At 38.6% G+C, this 24427-nt stretch overlaps 1 protein-coding gene across 5 annotated transcripts in view; it reads right to left on the bottom strand.

The window, feature by feature from the left end:
* LOC311438456 (neurabin-1-like) overlaps positions 1 to 24427 on the bottom strand; it is a 56379-nt gene that overhangs the window by 29990 nt on the left and 1962 nt on the right. For 4 of the 5 annotated variants that reach the window (XM_084522843.1, XM_084522845.1, XM_084522846.1 and 1 more), the window contains exons 3-13: positions 21703 to 21866; positions 20776 to 20860; positions 20066 to 20191; positions 18277 to 18371; positions 17758 to 17816; positions 14181 to 14296; positions 10547 to 12362; positions 1677 to 1809; positions 1073 to 1193; positions 454 to 558; positions 150 to 270 (exon numbers count right to left, since the gene is read on the bottom strand). In XM_084522843.1, the coding sequence (XP_084378969.1) occupies positions 150 to 270; positions 454 to 558; positions 1073 to 1193; positions 1677 to 1809; positions 10547 to 12139 (2073 nt within the window). In that variant the 5' untranslated portion in view covers positions 12140 to 12362; positions 14181 to 14296; positions 17758 to 17816; ... (2 more) ...; positions 20776 to 20860; positions 21703 to 21866. Of the gene's footprint in view, positions 1 to 149; positions 271 to 453; positions 559 to 1072; positions 1194 to 1676; positions 1810 to 10546; positions 12363 to 12755; positions 13114 to 14180; positions 14297 to 17757; positions 17817 to 18276; positions 18372 to 20065; positions 20192 to 20775; positions 20861 to 21702; positions 21867 to 24427 lie in introns of those variants that run through there. The other variant, XM_084522844.1, reaches the window with a different exon arrangement.

Raw genomic sequence — 24427 nt, 5'->3', positions numbered from 1 at the left:
GTTTGCACCTTCTCTTTTAATCAATTTGCCTGTTTTATTCTTCTTGCTTCAATCTGATTCAAAAAAACACGTATCCCATTTGCAGAAGTTATTGCATATAGCACTAATCATATAGTCTTAAAAATATGTACACATGTATGATATCTTACCTGCTCTGTATCATCATGAACATAGTGCTGCTCATACAGACATCTCTCCTGCTCTAAAGTCTCACTAATGAGGCGGGCTACTTCACTCTGAGTCCCTGGCTTTTCTCTACCAATCAGAAACCTACAGAAAAAAAAACTAGTTAAATTTCAGCAAAAAGCTTAAGATATGTGTAAGAGATTAGTTTCCCATACTGCATACTTCAACAACTTTTTTGTAAAAACTTTCAAATTATAGTTTTGTATTCTTCATTAATGAAAAATTACAATTAAATAGAAGGTATTATCTGATAGAAAAAATACATACCTCACTGTGCCTTTGGTGTTTTTTAATACAGTAGCTGCAAAGAACTGAGTAACTCCTACTAGACTTATGCCATCAACCTCAACAATCTGATCATTTACTTGAATTCTGTAAAAATAAACATTTAGCTATTAGTCAACAAAAATATTTTGGCTTGACTAATTATTTTATATGATAAATATCACTTAAAACTCCCTAGTACTTACAACGAGGAAGTCTGAGTCCCAAGGAATCCACTGCTTAAAAAAAATCTCTGAATCCTCAATTACTATGCAGATCACCAATTAAAAATTATATAGTGTTTGCCTTGCTATTTTATACTATTCACAGGCTGACTGGTATCCTGGGTTGTCAATCTGATTTTGTGGCACTTTTACTCATGGACATATTTTAAGCTTTTCGCATATATGCTGTAAGAAGACTTAAGCTTATCTTCCAAAAATGTTCTATGTTAAGTCAAATAACAGTGTTTTAAAAAATTAACGTAAAGCAGAATTGTAATATGTATTCCCTTGAATTTAGTTTTTGTAGTTTTATTCACAGTATTTAACATACAAAATGAAAATGATTGGGATCAGTTAGAAATTTGCAGAAAGCATAATCAATCCAGTGGAAAACTCACCGTCCATCTCTCTGAGCAGCTCCACCATCTGTTATTGTTTTTACAAAAATGCCCAGTTTTTCCAGTCCCTGATCAGCACCAACTCCCATTCCAATAATACTGATACCCAGACCGCTGTCACCTAAAGGATTCAAAAATCTAAACATTAGCCACATAATATAAGATGTATCACTTACCAGAAGTGAGGGGTTTCTAAGTATTCCAAGTACTCAAAGGATACAAAAATTTACATACTAAAAACAAGCTTTTTTTTTTTTTTTTTTTTTTTTTTTTTTAATCTAGACACTACTGAAAGTCTTTTCGTTCTGTAGTTATGACTGCCTACTAGATTCAAGTTTCATGGTATCGGAAAAGAGTTCAAGTATTTATGAATTGCATATATTCATCCTTTGTAACTTCAATTAAGTATTACAATTTGCACTTAGTGGAGGCCTGTCCAGCTAATGTTCACCATGTTCAGCAGAACTAGCCACAAATGAAAGCTGGAACATAAATTCAAAAATTCAAGACCCAAATTCAGCAAAAGAACAGTTTATAAGATAATGCTTTATATTTTGTGTCCACAGTATCTTTTACAGGCAAATATTCAAGGTTTGGTTCACACCTTTTTCGATTTCCACAGGAAACACTTCCATTTTTTCCACTCTTTTCTCAAGTTCGTACTCAGCTGAGGCTGCTACAGGGTCAACTTCTTCATTACGTCTATCATAGTCTTCATTTGAGTAAGTACTGAAAACCTAAGAAAGGTAAAAAAAAAAAATATTTTAGAGCTCTCCCATTCCCTTCCAAACATGAAATAATCAAAAGAAAATTGCTTAAATTAATTAAAGGAAATTCAAGTGGTATTTTTAGAGATCCCATTTTCTAAAACAGTCATCAATTTAGTAAGTACTGCTGCTGTAAGACAGTTCCCAGCTTGCACAGAAGTAACTTTTTAGAAGTTTCAAAACAATTACTTCAGCACTTTTTATATTGTAAATACACCAAGTATTTTATAGAAATCAAAGGAATCATCATCTCTTTGATATAGTATGACTTTTTTAGAACGCCATTCTCCCAAATCTTTCTCTTCTCCCTTCCCCCCACACCATCTGCCAATTACAGTGCCTCAACCAGATGTAGTTTTCTGATTTTGCAGGGAATCCTGTGGTTTCCCAGGAAAAGGAAATGCCTTGTTACATGTTACTATTTTTAGTAAGCGCTCCAGCTGAATTTCTGAATTCTTTTTTAAAAAAAAGATAAACAACACAAATAATGAATATTAAGACAGAAATCTAGAAAGGAAGAATAAGCTACATGTAATATGCTTAATTTTACTTATCAGCATCTTAATTAATTATATTCAAGTCCATACATTAGGGGAAAAGAAAATTATATTCCCTCCTTGTACTTGGAAGTCTCATGGAATTTGCCCATCTTGATGCAAAATTAATAGCTTATAAGAATTCATCACCTGACAGGAATGGATCATAGAATTTAAAAGTAGGTTCAAGCAACTTTTATAATTGTTATACATAACATAATAGCAGCACAAACATGCATATGCAAACGAAGACTACTAACATTTACACACACTAGCTCCTTAAGGAAAAACCTTCCTGAAATCAAGACTAAATCATTAGAAAAAAGAACTCATACTCTTCTCTTAAAATGACAGATGAGAAGTGTGCAAGGACATCTAGGTAACGTTCTAAAAATCATAATCCCACAATTAAGAGAAGATAGAGCTGTTTCAAAATAGTACTAAAAAACCTGACTTGAGTAAAATGATTTTGAGGAAGAACATGAATTTACTAAGAATAGAGGAAAAAGAATACTGATGATATACAACCAGAAGCCAAAAGCTGCAGTAACAAAAAGAAAAGCAAGAGCACACTATGAAACCAATGGGCAAAGGGCTGAAGATTTTGTTGTGCACATAGAGCACCATAAGACAGTATTCACCTTTTATTAGACAGAAATGGTAAAATTGCTGATACTAATGTAGAAAACACAGAACTTTTCAGTGAGTTGTTTTTTTTCTGCCAAGTAGCAAAAGTAATATTAAACACAGTTAAAATGTGGATAATAAATAACAAATTACAAATTGCACAGTTTAGAAGATCGATGAGAAAGCCAAACACAGTTCATCCCTGCACTGTGTCTGGCAGGGTTTAGTCACTAAATCAAACACATTAAGAACAAAAGAAATGCTAATCTTACTATTTAGAAGGCATTGCTAATCAGAGATAGTAAAATTGTTAGCATGCAAGAGGGAAAAACAAAAGACAAAAACAACAGTATTTCTTCTAAATATTCTCTCTTCTAAAAGGCAGGATGATGGTAACTGTCATATTTACTCCAGGTCACTAAATACGTTAATCATGTAAAAAAACAACAACAAAAAAAAGAAAGAAAGAAAAAAAAAAAAAACTACTGAAAAGAAGTACTTTTACATAAGAAAGGGTAGAGAGCTTGTATTCACCTTCCTTAGTACTGTTGGACTATATAAACATTTTAATTTCTAATCAATCTTCAAATAGCATTGAAATTCCAGAGACTAAAAAAAAAAAAGTCCTCAATGCTGCTTGTTGTTTTTGAAAGCTATCTGACCAAGCTGATATTAACCATGATTAATTAAATTTAAAATATGGAAATTATATAAAACCCCATAAATATTTTAACAGAAGTTAACTACACAGTTCCGATTTACCTGTTACAACACTACGTGTTAAAGCAGTAAAGATAATTGCAGATTGGGTAAGCTACTATTTTATGACACCCAGCACCCCAGACTGTGTGAGGATTTCACTCAGTTCAGCCAGCACCACCACCACCTACTTACTGGCAGCTACCTGCAGGATGCATTTTTTGAGGACTCACAGAAGGGTCTGGAGGTCACCTTGCTCAAGCTCCCTGCTCGAGCAGGGCCAGCTGGTCTTGTGCTCAAGTGATATTTTTAAAAGTGATGCTTTAGCAAACACAAGTTACTGTCTCAACACAAGCCAGAAGGTTAACCTAACATCAATGCCTTCTAGATCCAGTCAAGCTACTAAACGATGAAAAAAAAAAAAAAAGAATTTCTTTTTGCCTTCTAGTCCTCTTTTCTTCAGAATGAATAAAAATAATTTGAAGTTATTACGAAGTAAGTTCTCACAGACTGCTAAATGTTTAAGAACTATTTTAATTAAACTGCTAAGATACATACTTGGAAATTTTGAAATATATACTTAGTCCTTGAAGAGCAAATATGTTTAGTTGGAGACAGAACAAACTGCATTCATTACACCAGGAGAATGAATCACTTTTGGAATGCAAAACTCAGTTAATTTCTGTCTAAAAGATACTGCCACTCAGCTACTGCTACCATACAGAACTAAAAATCTCCAATGTATCACCTTGGTTCTACCACACAAGAGTATTATCACAGAAAACCAATGATAACCTCACTTAACTCAAAGTCTTAGCAGCACTTAAAAACCTCTTCTTAAAAACTATGTTAGTTTTAGCAGAAAGGTAATTATTTTTAGAAGGAAAACCCTTCAGGAAAGTTTTGCTTGCACAGAATTCTGTTATCAAGTCATAAAACACGTCCCAAAGACTGTCACTCCTGTATTCATTTCTACTACGTAGATTTTGTGCATGAGCAAAAGGAAAATGTTACCAAGGCAATTGAAGAGTAAGAAATCAACAACTGCCTAAAAGGTTTCCCAATTAATTAGAATGGAAGTGATTTCAACATCACTTTTAAATTCTACTATGATATTGTAATACTTGCTGAAAAGCATAACATGTACAAAAGCAGATAAAGTAACACTTAAGAGCTGAGAGAGAGGCACTGAAGTGTTACTGACACCTGTACCTAGAGACCATGCCAAGCAATGGCTCCACCACTTGGTTGGTATTTCTTCTGAAATACAATTTTTACTTTGAACATTCCAGCTTATTGACACTCAGTAAAGCCATACATTCAAGATTCAAGCTATGGTTCAGAGAAAGTTACCTAGTAATGAACAGTTTCAGTGTTTCAAATGGATCATCTCTGCAAAGCCTGGCAAGATGTTAAGTACTCAGGCAAACATGAATAATCATTTGAAACAGTAGCACTGAAGTATAATGTACACTCTACAGTTTACTCTTACAATCTCCCTCTTCAGTTAAAGAAGACATTACCACATTACCACTGTGTTATTCCCTCTTGTTTCTAAAAGCTACAAAGTTGGTATTTTATTACCATAACTTGTATCTTAAGTGACAAGTGACTATATCTGATTTAAATCAATTCATGCAATCAGATGCTTTAAATCAGCAAACAGAAATACCCTGTTCAACTGTTTTGTTTTTATTGTTTGTTCAATATTTACACGTTTCTTCCTAATTGATTCAGAATGGTTGGTAAGTGTTGAACAGGTAGGACATTATACATCATTACATTCGACGTAGCACTTGCTGTTACTGAAGAGGCGGACTGGGAGGCTATGCATACTTAGGAGCTTGATTGTGTAGCTCTGCTCAACTTTATCAAAAACCAGCAAACACACACAAGAACCAGGTTAGTTTACATAAAGGCATAAGGGCAACCTTGCTCCAGATCCTCAGTACAATTTCACAGCCAAAACATGACTCAATTTATCTGAGACAACAGTAACATACATTCCAACCTCTTTTAGAAAACAGAATTCTACCAATATTGAAAGCAGAATGCCAATTAAAAGTAACAATAGATCAGTATTTCCACAATAAGTCTCTTAACCAAAAGGTTAACCAGAATGACTTTGTTCCCTGTTATCAACACCAAAAGTAAAAGCAAAATCTACTAATCATTTTATGCAATCGGTTACATAGTATTGAATCGCTGAGAGGATGACTTAAAACCACAAACATTAAAGGTTTCTAGCTGCGCTAGCATGTTAAAAACTGATAAACTTAATGAGTAATCCCACGAGTCCACTGACAGATGTTTATCAAACTGTCCAATAACTTTTACACCAACATCCATATCTTTTTCTTACTTTCCATTCTTAGGTTTCTGCTGTACTGTCCCACCCTGGCACTGGCCTCTCTTCCAAAGACCCTTGAAATGCCCAAATAATACACTGTTGTATATAGAATACAAAATGGATAATTCATTTTTTCAAACTCTCAAAAGGTAAACTACAAACAAGTTTCAGCTATTGCCTGTTCGTTCTTTCATATCAGCCCAGGTTGTGTATCTGCAGGTGCTAATAGCAGCCATCATCAAAAAGATGCTGAATCTTTCAGCAGCTTAACTGTTGAGCTAATGAACATGTCTCCTACGCATCTGCTTATCTCTGCCTGCACTCTCCATAATAATCTCACCTCCTCTGTTACTCCTCTTTCCCCCTGTGTCACCACCTCCTTGGGGTTTCTTCTGCCTACATGCACCTTCTTCCTCCAGTTCATATCCGTGATTTTTAGCACCCTACAGCATTAAGTCAGCCAGCAGGAACTGCCATAATCCCAGATGCAGGCAAAATGCAATCAAACTATATTCAAAAACTTTTTTTTTTTTTTTTTTTTGTGTGTGTGAAACTAATTGAAAAATACTGTGGAGAGTATAAGAAGTTTGAGATAAAAGTATGAAGAAAAGTTGTAGGGGCAAGACTGTTACACTGTTAAGATACAAATGTTGGAATGTTGATACAAGTGATAAACAGAGTTTCAAAACACCTAAAATCTATGAGTTAAACCAAACAAACTGTCATTGCAAAAAATCTCAACCAAAACCCAATAGAAACAAACTTACCCTACCTGCGTCAGGAAACACAACAACAATAACAAAAAGATGACTTCCACGTGCAATGCAATTCTGTTTGTCTACTCTCAAACCAAATTTCTATTTTCCTGAATCAGCCTACAACTATGTCACACACTTGTCTCTTACTGCCACAGAAGTATTTTACTGAAGTGTTTCACTGATGGTTGACAGTTGACCATTTATGCAGTCATCAATCATTCTCTATTTATTGAAGACACTCGAGGGTCTGGGAATCTTCCACCAGCTAGTGTACTTTAATTCCCTTTCTGTGTATAAAATCCAGGAGTGTAGAAGTTACAGTTACAGAAAAAAAGACAGAGTATATATGAAACTGAAGCACTACTCTGAAATATTTTGTTAAAGCTGTGTTCAGGAGAATACACATTAATCTAGAAAAAAATGTGCATCTCCTAAAAGCACATTTATAGCTATGCTGTTATACATGAAATCTAATTCAAGTTTATCTAAATTTAGTGTTTCATGAACTTCCACAGTGAGCAGTTCTGTACTAAAAAGACTGAACAGTATGCCAGCCTGAACAAGATTACTACTATTTGTATCCCAGCTGTACCTAAAACAGCCCTAATTGTTGTGTGGAACTAATGGCATTATGAAGGGTTTGCAAGTTCTCTCAAAAGCAGCTGAAGCTTGGCTGCTTAGAACAACATACAAGATATGAAACTACCTTTTTTTAGTTAAGAAAAAAGTTTAAACTTTTTCTCAACTGTGACAAGTATCAAGATAAAGCCTTTTTGAAGCTTTTTGTTGCTATTTTTATTTTTAAATTTATTTTAAGCTGTGTTCTTCACGTAAGCTGCATTCTTCATTTATTCACAAAGCTGCAGACAGACACTCCCATGCAACATAAGCTGGGCAACACTGCAAATTAAACAGACCTACAGAAGTGAACAGTAGCTGCATTACCTTTTCAGTTTACCTGAGCCACACAATTGCTAAGGATCATAAATCATTACAGAACTTAGTGGCAGGGCTATTGAAGGTTTCATGACAAAGTTTAACACAGTCAGAGGTAAAGACACTTCAAAAAGTCGATTTGGAAACAAGCATTTGTTTTAACGACAGAAAGTTTCAGAATCGCAAGCGTCAAACAGCACTCTGTCATTATCTCTTCGTTAATTAAAGCCTTTCAAGGTGATCAAATAACTGAAAGTGAATTTAATCTCTACATTACAAAAGCATAGTGAAATATAAAGAGATGACAGCACAGTTACCTGACATTATTTGCACTGTTCATAATGTTAACTGCTTACACAGTTTACTGAAAAGACTTTAGGACAAAGACAAATTCAGTTCCCTTGCAGATACCTTGGATATCTGAGTGTGCTTCAAATTCCTTATTGGCTTCTTATGTGGCAACAAGGGACTAAAAATAGCCCATGTACCATGACACAACCCCAATCTGCCAGTGAAGTTCTGCTAATAACTGTACAGTATCACTCTCTTCACTACTGTAGGAAAAACAACCAACGCTCCCTTAAGGCCTGCAGAGATCAAACAGCAGCAGTCAGGTCACCCATGGCACGTAAGAAATTTTCCCAGGCATTTATCATCAGCTTCTACAGAACTGAAACATTTGTTTTAAAAAGCCTCATCTATGCCTACTTTCACAGGCACAGAGCAACTCAAAATAATGCAGTATTTACATAATTACGTTTCATCTTTCCTGAAATTTTGAATTTTGAAGTTTGAGTTATGTTCTTATGCCCTGCTACTGATATCAACAGTCAGAGACCTCCAGCATGGGTCAGACACAGTGCTAACAGCGTTAGCTTCATTCTACATCTCTTGGGGGCTCCAGTCTTTTACTCAAAAGCCTTGCCAATCTTACAACTGACCAGAAACTTCTAAATAGAGATATTAATCAAGTTCTCTTCACTATTGTAGCATATACACAGACACCCTAACTTAGCCACATTGTTATTATGGACAGTTTATTCTGCCAATCCAGAAGTCAGGCATCATGGTAATAACAATGTTATTTTCATGGAAAAAAATACACTAACAGTTGCTACTGAGTTCGTTTCTTCACTGTGTAATTGTGTAATTGATAATCTGGTAGCGGTTGGTTTTGGTGGTTTTCAGAGGAGCAGCTGCAATTGAATAGTGCTAGTTACCAAAACACGAGTTTTGTCCACATGAGAACTCCCATCACGGTTGGCACTATTAATGCTTCGAACTAAATATGCCATGGCCATAACCAACAATGCAGGAAAAGACTGTTACAGCCACCGCTTCTAGGTGGATTCCAGCAAAGATAAACCCTGCCTACAGCAGAAAACCAGCCAGCAGGGAACTAACGCATATTTACAGCAGACCAACACTGCACTCTTCCACTTTGTTGTGACACGGAGGCGCACAAATGCATGGGGAAATGGACTGATGCCCCTTGGGCTCTCTCGCAGCCCTCGCTGCACTCATTGTGCAGCTCTCCAGTAGTGGCACTCCCCCTTCCATGCTCCAGGTCACCACTGAGACAGCATCAACTACAAGAAAGCCATATAAAGCCATCCTGTCTATGGAAGAACTATAAAAACAAATGCATGTGACAAAACTCATACTTTGCCACACCCAAAACATTTCCTGGGGTACAGCACTGGTGTGTCTTCATCACACTGGGAAATTACAGCTCTCTGCTGCAGGAACTACAAGAGTCAGCAAAGTTTTCACATAATTCTGATTAGTACAGAGTCAAAAAAAAAAAAAAAAAAAAAAAAAGCTTTATTGAAGATGACAGCATAAAAAAAACACAACTGTTTTATTGTAGATGATATTTTTCATTCAATTTTTCATTCATGTAACAGTAGAAGAAAAAGAGTGCTTGAAAAAACCATGACGGTTTCCAGTTCCACCTTGTTCCTCATCTCCTAGTACTCCCAAACTTTAGGTGGGAATAGAATAACTGTACCCTGCAACAAGACTACAGGTAAATGGGGTTTTAGCTGTGGAATGACTTTGTTCAATCCAGGGGTATTTTGAGTGACTGAAGATCAGACTCCTAAACCTCCTCAGTTTGTTAGCAGTGTACCTTTCATTATTAAATCTGCCTTGTAAGTCCCATTTCCACAACTTTGTAACCCCAAAATACTCATAACAATAATATTCTTACAGAATATTCACCACACCAATATAAACATTATATTATTATGCATTACCTATATATATGTATTATATAATATATATTACAGAAAATTCTATAATTTTAAAATTACAGGAACCAGTGATTTGATATTTTCTCACAGTTAAGTTTGAAAATATATGAAATTGAATCTGAAGGTTTGTTTTTTTAAAACAACTTTTGCACACAAAGAAATACTGGCAAAGTCTTTCCTAATGCAATGCCACAATTGTGGACAAATGAAAGCAAGTATTAAAGGTCATGTGTCTGTATTTGTTCCCAAAAGTTAGTGTTCCTAAAAATGCCCAGTAAGCAAGTGAAATCTCACACATCTTACTATACTATTAATGAAGCTTCTAGGATTTAGAAGTCACTTGTGACTAACTTCAACTTTTCTCTTGTTCAGAAAAAGAAATTCTAAAAGGCCATAAAGTCACACTTTCTAAGATGCTGTTAGAACTTTTTGGGAAAAATAAAAAATAAAAACAACAACAACAAAAACACTTAAAAAATGTAATTCCTATCTATTTTTGATTGCAAAATAATAATAAAAAATAATAATAATAAAAAAACAACTTACCTTGATAGGAGCTGTTGAGAACTTGACTTTTCGGTCTGGCTCAGGATCTTCCTCTTCAGAAAGTCCAGGAAATTCCTCATATTCACTGTCATACATATACTCCTCCTCTCCCTCCAAAATTTCTTTGCCTTCAGGTCCTTGGTTTTCTGGCTCTGCATCCCTATCATCATCAAAAGCTGCATTTTCTATTCCAAAAGCGCTGAAGTTCTCCCTCTGCTCCTCATCTTCTTCAGGATCCCCTTCCTGTTCTACAACACCCCGACCTTGTGTAACTGGACCATCTTTCCCAGACATCCCACCTCTCACTTCTTCCTGATTGGTCTCACTGCGTTCCGCAAACTCTTCTACTACCTCCAAGGGATAGTCACTCCTTTTCTCTTTCTGTGCTTGGTATTTGAGCAGCTGATCCTCATGAACAACACGATCTTTCTCCAAACTTTCTTTTTCATGCCCTGAGGTTTCATCTTGCACAGCCAGCTCCACACGAGTCCCCTCCATGGGGGAAACCCATGAGAAAACAGTCTCTGTTCTCCACTTTGCTTCCTGACCAGGTACGCTGCTCATATCCTGCAGGCTTCTCTCAAGCACCAGTTGCTCTTTCTTATCTTTTTCAAGTACCTCACTCAGCTCATCTCTGACGGTCACAGGCACTTTGGTGGACGCAGTCTTCTCTGGACATTTTTCAACAGCAGCAGATGAATCCAAACTGCAGGGTCCTCTCAAATTGTCCCGATTCAGACTATCATTTTTGGAAATTTCTTTGGATTCTTCAGTATCACTGTCACCCAGGAAGCTTTCCAGCCTCCTGGAAATGGGTCCTGCATTCAGGAAGGAGGATTTGGAACCATTATTGGGATGTTGCTGCCTCAACTCATTACCTTGATTTTCGACTTTCTCCAGCACAGCTGGAGGACTGACTTCAGTATTAAAACTGAAGTGGTCCCCCACGCTGCTGTAATCAGAAGCAGAGCCATGTCTCCTCTTATCTTCATTTTTTTCACATTTGCTGGGAGAATATCTGTCCACTGAGCTTCGCTGTTTTATATTTCTCTCAAATAGCTTCCTCGTCTCCGAAAACTTTTCTGCCAGGGCAACTTTATCCAAGTCTGCCTCGTCATTGCTACGGATGACCTTGTCGGCAGTAGAAGGCACAGACAACGAATCCACAGGACTGTTGTTGGGGCTGGTACTTGTATTGTGGAGATTATTTTTTTGGACAATGAGGAAAGATGGGCTACCTGGAGAAGGTCCATGTTCTGCTGCTGTGGTCCGGCTGATTAACTTGGTCTCAGCAGGTGGACTGCTTTCACAAGAGGGTGTGGAAGCGGAACCTCCCATTTGCAGAAACATACTTTTGATCTTGTGAACCCTATTGCCATAAGTGGCAGCCCTACCTCGACTGTGTGGGTCATTTCCCCCGCCATTGGAAGAGGCGCTCAGCTTCTGCTGCAAGCCTGTTTTGTTGGAAGTGTTTTCGGGATTGTTTACTCCGTCAAAAGAGCATTTGATAGCATGGAAGTCAGATTTATAGGCATTGCGGTGTGGAGAAGCACTTCTTAAAGTCCTTTCCCCTTTGCCCTCGGTTTTCATCATTGTCAGAGAGAAAGCTCCCTCGACTCCTGGAGGACGGGAAGGAAACCTCAGGGGCACAAAGCTTCCAACAGCGGGCAGCGTGGCTCCTACGGCAGATCTGGAAGGCGGCCACCCAGCGAGCCTCCGCGCTCACATCGAGCCGGGCAGCGCGAACGAGCAATCACAAGGCGCAAACGGCCACGCCGCCTGGCAGCTCCGCGGATCCCGGTGTCCTGACAGCCATCTGCGGGGACACGGAGAGTTTTAATGAACTCGGGCCCCGGCAGCGCGTGTGACACGAATCCCAAACTTGCCGCTCCGCGGGGCGGGGAGGGCGGCGGGAGCCCCCCCGGCGGCCGCCGAGGGCCGGAGCCCATTGTGTGCGCCCCGCTGCCCGCCGCGGGGGGACGCGGCGGCGCCGGGCTGCCCTCACGGCCGCCAACGGCCGGGCCTTGTCCGCCCGGCCCTTCCTGCCGCCCGGCCGGGCCCGGGCCGGGCCGAGGCGAGGCGGAGGGGCCCCGGTGCCCGCGGGCAGCCCGGAAGGGCGGCAGGGAGAAGAGAAGCGGCGAGTTTCGGCCCCCGAGCCGCGGCTCCCCCCGCCCCGGCACCTCGCCCCAAACTTTCCGAGCCAGCCTACCTGGGGGCGGGGGTCCCGCCGGCTCCTTCCCCTCAGCGCCGCTGGCCGCCCAGCGGCCGCCCGCACCACGCCATCGCCGGCCGCCGCCGCCCCGAGCTCCCGGCTCCTCACTCCACCTTCCGGCCCTCTCCCGCCGCCCAGCGCCCTCCTCCGCGCTGTGTGCCGGGCCCGCCCGCGCGCTCTCACACAAAGGAGAGGGAGCGGCGGGCGCGCCCCCGCTCCTCTCGGCGCGTGTGGGGGGGAGAGGGGCCGGGGGGCGCGCCCGGCCCTGCCCTGCCGCACCGCACCGCGCCGCGCCGGCCTCGGGGTGCCGCCGGGGCTGCTCGGGCACGCGCGGGGCTGCCGCGGCCCCAGCTCGTGAGGGCGAGTCCCGGCAGCCGGGGCGGCGGGCGCTGCGAGGCGGAAGCGAAGGGAAGGAATGCCAACGGCTCCGGGATTGCCGCCCTCCCTCCCTCCCTCCCTCCGAGCGGCCGCGCTACGTTAGCCCGGCCCGAAGCCCTCAGGGCTCCGCGGGCACCTGCCGGCGGTACCGGGCGGGGAGGGGAGGGGAGGTGTGCCCGGCCCCCCGCAGCAGCTTCCGAGGATGGGTGCCCGTGGTCGGTAGCCTCAGGCAGCACCAGCACAGGATCATTAGGGTTGGAGAAGACCTCCAAGATCATCTGGTGCAACCATCGCTCTACCGCCAATGTCACCCACTAAACCATGTCCCTCAGCGCCAGGTCCAACTGCTGTGTACATCCAGCTCTCCTCTTTGGTAGTCCAAATAAAAAGCCACCGGCTTCAGCCTGCCTGCACGCAGCCAGGGACAGGACTTGGATTACTCACCAGTACCCACTGCCTGCTTGGCACATACATAAATCACACAAAATAATTAAGAGAGTACTAAAGGAAATAAACAGAGTACCTGGAATCAATCAATAACTGACACCAAGTATTAAAAGGAAAAGAAATGTAACCATATCCTGTATTCTTGCCCTGTGGGAAAGTCCAAAATTTGAAGATTTTTCATTCCAAATTCAGCTGTGAATTTCCAGTGGAACAAAAATTTTAGTGATGTATGTTATAAGAGGCAAAGTGATGTTTCATTTCATCTGGTAGCAACCAGTTACTCAGGGTAAGAATTCTTTAAAAGCCTAAGTACTTATCTCTTTGAAAGTGATTATTTCAAGGACTTATTATTCAAATCAATGGTAAAACTTATATGGTTTCCCAGAGTTTTTCTAATGCTTCATTTTTTCTAAGACAAAGCAGGGACAAAATTCTTGAGACCTCCGTTTTCTAATGTTGTTGGGACATTGGCATTTCACCAAGACCTGCCTGTAGCAGTCTTAGATACACTTAGAAATACTTTAAATAACATTATAATTTAAACAGTTTCAACCTAAGAGTGACATGTTTCTTAGTTTGAGAATACATAGGTCTTACCTAGGACAAAGTAGCAGTGATCTTTCTCCCACGTGTTCCTGAGTTAGTTTTTCATAGGGTTTGTAGCTTGGATTGAAATAATGCAAGGCTTAAGCAACATCTTTCAATACTCAGGGCTGTAAGAGAATACAAAGGAAATGTTCTTTACACAAAACAAAGGTAAATTCAAGGTTGCTCTGCAGTCTGATCGCTGGGCAAAGACTTTTCTGTGTACTGCTTAGGGAGTCTGCCAGGATGTAGGAGGCAGTTCAAAGAAAAACAAAGGCAGAGCTCAGGAACAACAAAACAGCAAAGCCCAAAGCAGCTCTAACTGCCCAGGGAATCGAGAGGCCTTTGTATTGGGTGCTGCCTAAAGGAGGCTGGAGCGGGAAGATACCCTCCTGTTTTGAATTCTGTGCTTGAGAAAGCAAGAATTCTAAACACAGACCATGGACACAAATTTAATTGCATCAAAGATGTCTTAAAAAAAAAAATCCCATTCTATACATACAGGCTATTTTGGTTAGCCATGCTGGTTGAAGGGACAATATTTTGGGGGGTCAATTATTTTTCAGTGAGGAAAGACTCTGAACTGTATTCTAGGTTAAGTGATATTAAGGAAATAATATGACTGTTCACAGAAACAATGATTAACAAATCAGAAGAATTCAAGATAAAGAGCTCTGGAATTTGAGCAAGAAGTCTGGGAAGGTGAAATAGTTTGGGATTTCATCATAGCTCAAACTGCAATAAACCAGGAAGAGTATCTTACAGATTCAGTCTGTAGAGGCTTCCTTGAAAGATCGTGAAACAATGGTGAGTAAGCAAATGGTCTGCACTGAGCAAGAAGCATTTACATTTTGTCATCTGAGCCTATTAAAAAAAAAAAAAAAGTTTCAAGGCAGACATTGGCTACTCAAAATCTTCTTGGGGAAAATAAATCAATGTTGCAGTATATGAACTCATGAATCAAATGAAGACAGACAAAGAGGAAAGTGTTTTCGAGACAAAAAGAAAATTTAGGGCACTTCTGCAAACACAGTTGATCGAACTGCCACTGAGGTACAGTTTATTGCAGTATTTGCTCCGATTACAAAGGCATATACATGAAGGAGGAAGCTGTTTCAATGGTCATCAGAGAATGATGAAGTGTCTTCTGAATTGAATTATGTTCTCATGACTATTCCTGTCTTGGTTAACTATTTCAAAACCCCTTTCCTACCGGACATACACACCTGTGCTTATGGTTTGAGGGTAATGTTGGCGAAGGAACTACTGGCATTCCCCATGAGAACATCAGAAGAGTGTCTAAAACAGAACTGATCAGGGAAAAAGACTCTCGGGAGTACGTATTTAGTGGTCTGGGTTAATATATGTAGACACTGGAGGATTCAATTGCTGCTGTTCATTCAAGATGAACAAAACAAACCATTAAGCACATGTTCTACACCAAAGACAAAATGCAAAGCAGCTTGGAAACTGATAAGCTAAGATTTCTACTATTAGTTTTTAAAATTAGAAATGGCTTTTCTTAAAAAAAAAAAAAAAAGCAAACAACCTGAATATATTCTAACTGATGAGATCATAAATTTCTCCTCTTAGGTCCATTCTGACCTTAATGAGACCCCATACAAGTACAAGGAGTGGGAGGAAAAATCACTGATTCTAGAGAAGGTGGCTACTAGAAGTTTGAAACTGGTCATCACGCCATGAAGATACTTTAACCTACTCAGGAAAATGTTGGTCTTAAGTCTTACAGAAACTGATAATCTTGAGCAAGCGGCACTGGCGAGGGGCTGGGTTGTAAGGCTCCCTTTCTCATTGCCACTTTATTGATCCCTATAACTGACTGGGCGGAACGCTGTTGATATGGAGTGAGGAAAAGCACAGCTCAACTGTCACGGTAACAGTTTAATATTGTTAAAGACAGGGATCAGCTGAGCTGAAGAAGCCTGCATGAGACAAAACCATGTCTTCAGCATTAAGTAAAAGTTAATTCTCTGAACTTTTACTTAGTTGAAGTTATCTGCTTTAACCACATATTAGTTTCATCACGTGATCTGAACTGCAATCTCACCAAATATGTATTTAATCTGTGTAACATTAGTTTCATCAACAGTTTTAAGTAGAACACGTAAGTGTTCATTTTAAACTTCTGCAAAAAGCCAGGAATAGAAAGATTAATTAAGCACTCGGAGCTTCACAAGTATTTCTGTAGGTTTTTGAAGTTGTTTTTTGAAATAAAATATTTTTCTGTAATTTAGGAGTAATTAGAATGACCTGGAAGTGTTTCAGTCATACTTGGTATAAGTTGAACAGTAATTTTGAAGAACAGCCTAAAACTTTGAAGGACAATTTTGTTGTCTGTCATTAGAAGAAAGGTACCTGCAATTTTATAAGACTAATTGTGTAAAATACAAAATAAATTAGTATTTTAAACTTATTACTTCATTTCACTCCTTCAAAAAATAAAGCTGATCTAAAGTCCAAAATGGCATTTAACGATCAATGTCATCTGCTCAATAAAAGGAGAAGCAAAAAAATTTCAGAGCAGATGAGGAGACAAATCTTTTTGTGAAGGCAGTGAGGCAATGACTGCAGACAGATATGGAACAAAAATCTGCAATAAAGAAGCTCAGGGACTAGATACGGTCAAATACATAAAGGACATCTCCAGCGTTAAGGAGATGGACCAGCCAGCCTGCCATACAGTACCACACAAAATAAGGTTGTAAAGATATGAAGGGTAGAAGAAAGCAAGGAACAACAACAAAACAAAAACAAACAACAACAAAAAAAAGACCACCAATAGTGTAAGAGTTACAGTACATAATGGTAAACTAGACCACGTTTTGGAATGGGATTCCCCTAGCAGCTTGCATCTTGTGTAGAACATTGCAGTTGCACAGCAGGACCCTAAAGATTACAAGTGTTGCAGATGAAGAAATGCTCTAAAGACAGGAGCTAATTAGGTTTGACTCAGTTCCATTTGAATTGCTGTGTATAACATGGCAATTACTTTACTGCATGCCAGCAGCGCCACAGAGGAAGCCTGCAACACTACTATTTGTCTTTGCTATTGTATATGATGATATATACGTTCAATACTTATTTTCACTTCTAAAGTTAGAACCACAGTGTTTGGGGTAAGTTAGTGCCTGCTCCAGGTTTTGTTTCTGTTCCCTTAAGTTGCTCCCCAGCATATTCAAGAAGCAGTTGGTAAAAATACAATAGTTCAATCTGAAATGGCTAACAACAGTGCTGTAATCCTGCTGCTTTATTCTTTGTTTCTCGTTCTATTGTCACCTCTGAGCCTTCTGCATTCTCCCATTCCTTGTATTCATCTGTCACCTGAGCCAAATTATAAACAAAAAGACAGAACTGTGTTTACTGCTATTTTGTAGGTCCTCTATGAAATACAAATCCTGTAGCTCGCATTATGATCAAGAAAAAATGGACTACAGTACAAACCCTAGTAAGTCTCTTCTTATTATTATTGTAAGTAATTAAAAAAATATATTGTTGTAAGCAAACCAGTTAGAAAACTATTAGCCTGAGTATTGAGTACTGACACTATTAACAAGGTGTTAATACTCACTGCTGAAGTACTCAGCTTGCCTGGTTGTCATTGCAGTGGTATTTCTGCCTCAGCAAACTCTAAACATGGGATAAGAAGTGAAATTTTAGAAGCAAAGAAACTCCAGTGAGGTTCTGCCACCCCATAGCATGGCTGCCCTCTCTCATTCCCAAATGTGTCTGTCATGCAAAGCTCTAGGGAGGGGCAATTCTGTTGAATAATACACATCAGTGCCTATCTTGCTGGACTAATTTTCATAAATCAGTACTTTCTTTTCTGCTTGCTCACTAAGAGCTAGGTCCCTCAAGGATAGGGCTGTCTGCAGAAGGGTAAAGCCAATTACTAACTAGTTCTGTCTACCTTCTGCAGCCCACCCACCACGCTGTTCCCCAGAAATCCTGTGAATTAATACCCTGACCAAATATTCTGGCCACAGAACCACAAACATTAAATGAAGGTTGATGGAACATCACTGAAACCTGCATTGAGAGCTGTTGGCCTGCCAACATGTTACTTATGATTTTTGCAAGTTAGCATTACCTTACACTACAGCTCCAGAGCACACTGGAGAAACCATTTGAAGAATCTCTTAAGTCCTTAGTCTCCAGAATCTTCTGAGCCTCAAGGTAAAATACCTGCAGTTGAATTTCAAAGCTGCATTATATAAATAAATAAATAAATAGTCTTTATTGCCAGGAAGGCTGAACAGAAAATGCTTATGATTTTGTTCACCTCACAAGCCCCATTCCTGAAGTGTCCAAACCCCCAGAGCCACTTGCCACAGTGGCAAACTCATGAAAGAAAATGAAGTGGGGGTGGGAAGAAATGTCAATGTAGAATTCTGTGAAACAGTGGTTTGAGAATATACTGGGTTTCTCAAGCATAATAAGGAGACGTTAGCATGACAAGGAGGCAGGGGGTCCTAATAAGAGCTACACTAGTGAAAGCTGTTGGAACAAAAAAGCTCCTCAGTGCATTTTTCAGCCTGATAACTGGAGTGCTGGTGACATAGTTTTATAGAATTTACAGGAATTTAGCAACTTTGTGGTTATTGTTGATTTTACTGACTTCCAATGCAAGAAAGCTTTTGCTGTCATGATGTCTGCCTGTTTCTAAGTGTCTCCTACTCTGCAAGGACTTTTGAAAACTGACCAACTGGTTCAACCAGATTTGACACAGGCTGAGAGTTTCCAACAATAATTATGCTCCTACAAGTTTTGCAAAAATAGGCAGCCAGAGAGAAGAGGAAGAAAGACCTTGTAAGATCAGTCAAGGGAAAGGTTACAGTAAGCAATCACTCCTTATAAGCCACTGGAGAATCCCATACAAGCCACACAAGACGGAAAGCTGATGAATGTATCAGTCACAAGAAAAGCCTCATTTTGAAGTTGTATATTTTTAAAAGCAGAAATCAGTCAACCAAGAGACACACGTTGGGAGGATAAGCAGCTTCTTTAATTCTCGAGTTCACAGCACAATTTCGCATTTAGATGTGTTAGTTTCTACCCAACCAAGCAGTTTTTATACAAAACCCAAAATGTTTCTATACAATAGAAGTATAATCTCTGTCTTAATCAGGAAGCCTATGAGAATCATATAAAATACTTCATGTCTGTACACAGCTATGTGCATTAAAAAATCAATAAAAAGAATGTTGTTTCATAGTGTGCTTAAGAACTCACTCTATAAAAAGGTCTGTATCGCAATTATATATATTTACAAATATATAAAAATACACTTAGGAATGTATTTCTGAGTTACGAGAAAACTTTAAATCCTTTGACAGTTAGTCCTTAGAAGTATCTTAATTTTAATATTCAAATTACCTGTTTAAAAAAAAAAATCTGACAGTAAAGAGATATGTATACAGAGCTAATGTTTAGATTAGAATATAAAGCTAAACCAATGCAAACCAGAAACATTCTAATTGCTTATTTTTTTACTGAACTAATAGTTTTATTAGAAAATGGAGAAGAGAGAAGTTCAGTCTTACACATAGGTAAGTTGTTTCCTTGAATTACCAATAATTTCAAATAAATAAGGCAGTATTTTGAAATTCCATCAGTACAAAAGCTCCCTGACATCGTCTAGGTTTAGAATATTAAACAAACAAAAAACCACAGCAAACCAAAAAGGTTACAAAAACAGAAGAAATATATGAAGTAAAATCAGGTTCAAAAATTCAGCTAATTTCTCAGATATGTAAGGCTGAATTCTGTGAGGGTTAATTGTGCAAATTAAAATTAAAAGGCGGAGATAAAACAGAAAGTAGAATTTACGTACACAGTATAAATTACAAAACAAAGAGAAAATAACTTTAATCTGATACCTGATTGATTTTGATACTCAGGACAATATTCATGATGGTTCCTTGCATCAGACTAGAAAACATGCCATTTGCGAGTCTTACATGTATGTAGACAGAAACTCACCACCAGATGCATCTGCAATTATGCTGGAAATGTAAGGAAAATACATTAAAGAAAGGCATTTATACAAATACTAAATTCACATCAACATTTTCAGAGAAATTATAAGTATTTTCCGAATCTGTGAATCTGTAAAGTAGCTTTAAAGGTAAAAATATATTAACAAACCAAAACAAAATGAGCCCCAGTAATTAGGGCTTATTTCAGTGCTCTCAAATAAAAACATTCAGTTTATCTTTTGAAAACAAGGTTCTCATTTAAAAATATTTTAGAGGGCAAAGTAATTGTAAAGAAAATACTTTGCATTAAGACAAGCTTTTTTTTTCTTTTTTTCTTTTTTTTTTTTTTTTTTTTAGAAAAAAGGAAAAAAAATCTGTTTCACTCTAACTGTTTTTTTCTTCATTTTTAATTTAGCTTTTGAATCCAATAATATATTGTCCAGATGTACCAAGAAATAACAATCTTATGACTGAAGTCTTTCCTACTATAACTACAACAAACAAGTAGAAAAAGGAAACCCACATTCCACAAATCCAAGCAAACAAGTAATCTATCAGAAACAATCATAGAGCTTCATACTACTCTTATAAACTATGACTGAAAAAAATACCTTGTAGGAGATTCTTTTCCTCCTCGATGCCTAGTGAATAGGAGGCATTACCTCATTCTGGACTGAAGAAAGATATGCCAGCCACCTGTTCAAAAATATTATCTAATTTAAAAACTTTTGTCATATGTTTGTATTCAAGTGTCACTCAGAATCGTTCTAAGAATTTCATTATCTGCTGGTGGATTATCAGCATTGCAATGCTACTGCTAAGGCATTCACCTTGACAGTATATTGATTCAATCAGACACATTTAAGATGTATATCAGTACCCTCTGGGAAGATAAACAAAGTGTCCATTCCTTTTATTGGTAGGTCAAATTTCTGATCTACCAGGAGCTGAAACCAGCCTGGCTGATTTCCTAGACTTCACAGCTGGAGCTACTTCAGAATTAGGTCCCTAGGTTTTATGACTGCAAAGCTGCTGGCTTATTTTGCACTTATTTTTGGAACAGAAGTATGAGAAGCTATTCACAGTGGCTTATAATTTAGGAAACATCATTAAAAATTAACTACAAAACCAAGGGACCCTTAAATTAAATGTACTCTAGAAACAAATTGTTTGAAGATCACTCCTATAACATTCTTAATATTATTTTCTAAATATATAGGCCACATTCTTACAGTAAAAACCAATGGGGATGTACTCCTGTAAGGGATGAAACATTTGTTTCTTTATCTTTATTTAGGCAACAATGTAGTACTACTATTGGCCATAAACAATTTATTACCTTCAAAAGATTCTGTCCCAGCTTTTGGTACACCCTTACACCACGACCCTGAAGATTTTCCACTAATACATTACACAAGGCAAGCATCTTAGGGATTAATCCAAAGTACACTGAAATCATTGAAAAACCACCTTCCCCCTGAAATAAATGTGCTTTTGGTGAGGTTTGTGTCTGTTTAACAATGACCCCACATACTCGCTTGATGTATCTTTGCCTCCAAGCCAGCACCAGGCGAGTGGTTTGCCATCACTTATGCAATCGGGAACGATGAGCTGGCGAGGTAGCAGTGCTCCACTGGTTCTCAAAAGGCCAAGTCTCAAATGTAACAGCATGGGAAGCAAAACTGGGCAGTTGTCAAGTACACTGAATCATAGGAAATGAAAGAGAACTTTGCTTTCATTATAGACTTGCTCCACACTGAAGTTAAAGCCTCTAATCATAGACTTACAGCATGGCTGAGCCTGAAAAGTAATACTTTAATATGATCATAACAACTGCAGTTTAAGTTACAGAAAAGCTGATTATAGCAACTTGTTTTAAACACGAAAATAAAACCACAGAGCTGCTCACATGGATGTCTTATGGGGCGAGTGGATGAGCACAGCAAAACATCACAAGACGTAACAGGAAGGACAGTAAAATCAACAGAACATTTGCCTTGAGGCACAATCTAGCCCTGATGTATTTATTATACCTATAGCTGTAGCTATGTATTCACATACCAAACAGCAGACAGATGGAGATCATAGTGCCGTAGCAAAGCATGCTGGCAAAGTAAATTATGCTGTGTTTGCAATCACATCTTTCCAAAGAAATTGGAAATTTCCAAATTTCCAAAGATGTGATTCCTAGTGAGATTTTGGAAGTATCTACCTTAATACTTGTACCCACCAGCAAAAAGTGAGTCGTGTGCTTGCAGCTCATCTGTCCCATTTCCAGATCACAAAACAAGCTGGTATGCGTTTGGTTGGCCTGTTTTAACATTATGGACGTACACTGGATGATTCTGGCTGTGAACCTTTCTGATGAGTCTTTCCCCAGTTCATGGGCTGACATTCCAAACCACTGAGCTTTTTTAAGCAGCTGCCAATTTCCTAATATCAGAAATAGTCAGAAAAATCTTTCTTGCTCCCAAGCTCCTAAATTTCTTCCGAAAATTACTTCTATCTGAGATGTAGACTAGCAACTTTTAGCTTTGCAGTTAGAAAAGACCAATAATATGTCTACTTGTGCTTTAAGTTTTTGAGAAATGGGAAACTTTATTCTTACTGTTACCTTTCAACATTTATTTTCTGGCCTCACAGGCTCGTCGGTACAGCCTAAAGTAAGAATTTTAAGCAAATAAAACTTACACAGGGCAATTTCTGGATCATTTTACTTTCATTGGTTTGATCTTTTTTCTATGTTGTGAGAGCTTTGAACACAAGGGTCTAACAACCCAGGTTTTCAGGAAAGATACAAGAATCAGTTCCATAAACATAGCAAGCCCCTTAAAAACTATTCCAAAAATAGAATCTTTGAAGCATGTGTGAAATATACAAAAAGCATGTGATGTGGAAAAGAAGTTGCATATATGGCAATATGCCACACTCTACTAACAAATGAAGTTGCTTTTACTTAACATTCAGTTCACATTAGACTTTACAGATGTTCCAAATGTGAGCACGTTAACTCTGCTAGAATTAGACTCTTCAGATTTGGCCTCACCATGTAATAGGGCTCTTCTGTGAGCCACAAAGACTTTACATTTTGCAAACTGTTCACATTCTGAAACTAAAAAAAAAAAAAATAATAATATGAAGAATTCTTTAAGTCACTGCCTCTTCAAAATAAGATACTGTGACTCAAAACCCCTTCAAATCAGTGCAAAAATACTTAGTCACCCATTTGAGGTGATGACGTTCATGAGAAAAAACTATAATCAACCACAGCTGTGGCCTTTGTTGTGTTTTCTGCACCTTCTTGTGCTTCATGCAATCAGCTAGGTATTAGGACAAAAATAATCAGAACTCTCTTTTCTTCTAGTTTCAAAATTAATTGGAGACACAAAATAAGAAACTTTCAATTCAGAACCAGATGAATTTTTTGATGGTTGACTGTTAAGAAATCTTTAATCACTGAAAAATTACCAGCTTCCCATGGCAGTTATTTCTATTCCTGATATCGTTTTGGAAAAACAGTTTTGTAAAATATCCCTGGAAAAGAAAGCACTTAGACAGACTTGATTTGAAGTAGGTATATCAACAGGTACATCTGGCTTGTTTTTGACAGGCTTACAGAGTCCCCAGTCTAAGGAACAGATTCAATGTTTGTGTAGATACTAAGCCTGAAAACCTATTCCAACCCTCTGTTTTATCCAGAAGGTGCAGCCATCCAAGTGGTCTCATCACATCTCAATGAAAAAGCCATTCTACAACACATGCTTTGATGTACTGTGTAAATTTACTATGCAACCCATAGCTTCATTTTTATCTTCACTAAAAACTGTATTTTATCCAATTTTGGAGGTTTCCTTCTGTTATGCAGCCATTTCATTAGCCTGTCTAGACCACAATGTGAGGTCATCATCATACCATCTGTTAAACTTGTTTGGGTTAGTGTGTCTACAATTCAGGTCAGCTCAAATGTTATTAGAACGTCCTTAAAAATGAATGTAATTCAGACTCATACTTTCCAAGTACACTATTGGTAACAGATCTTCTATTACAGGTAATACAGGTAGTATTTTACCATAGGTTTATGGTAGAGGTATTTAGAAGCCATTTCAAGCTAATCTTGTAATACCTTCATCTGTTCTATCATAGTTTCCATGCTTTTCTTCCCTGAATGTCAAATCAACATATCATGGATGAAATGAAAAATGATCTTCCTGTCCCTGTATTACTTCTGGAATACACAAGCTTAATGCTTCTAACATAAGACAA

Source organism: Aythya ferina (assembly GCF_964211825.1).
Source record: "Aythya ferina genome assembly, chromosome: 6".
In the NCBI taxonomy this organism is placed as follows: Eukaryota; Metazoa; Chordata; class Aves; order Anseriformes; family Anatidae; genus Aythya; species Aythya ferina.
This window is presented reverse-complemented; position numbering and strand designations above follow the sequence as displayed.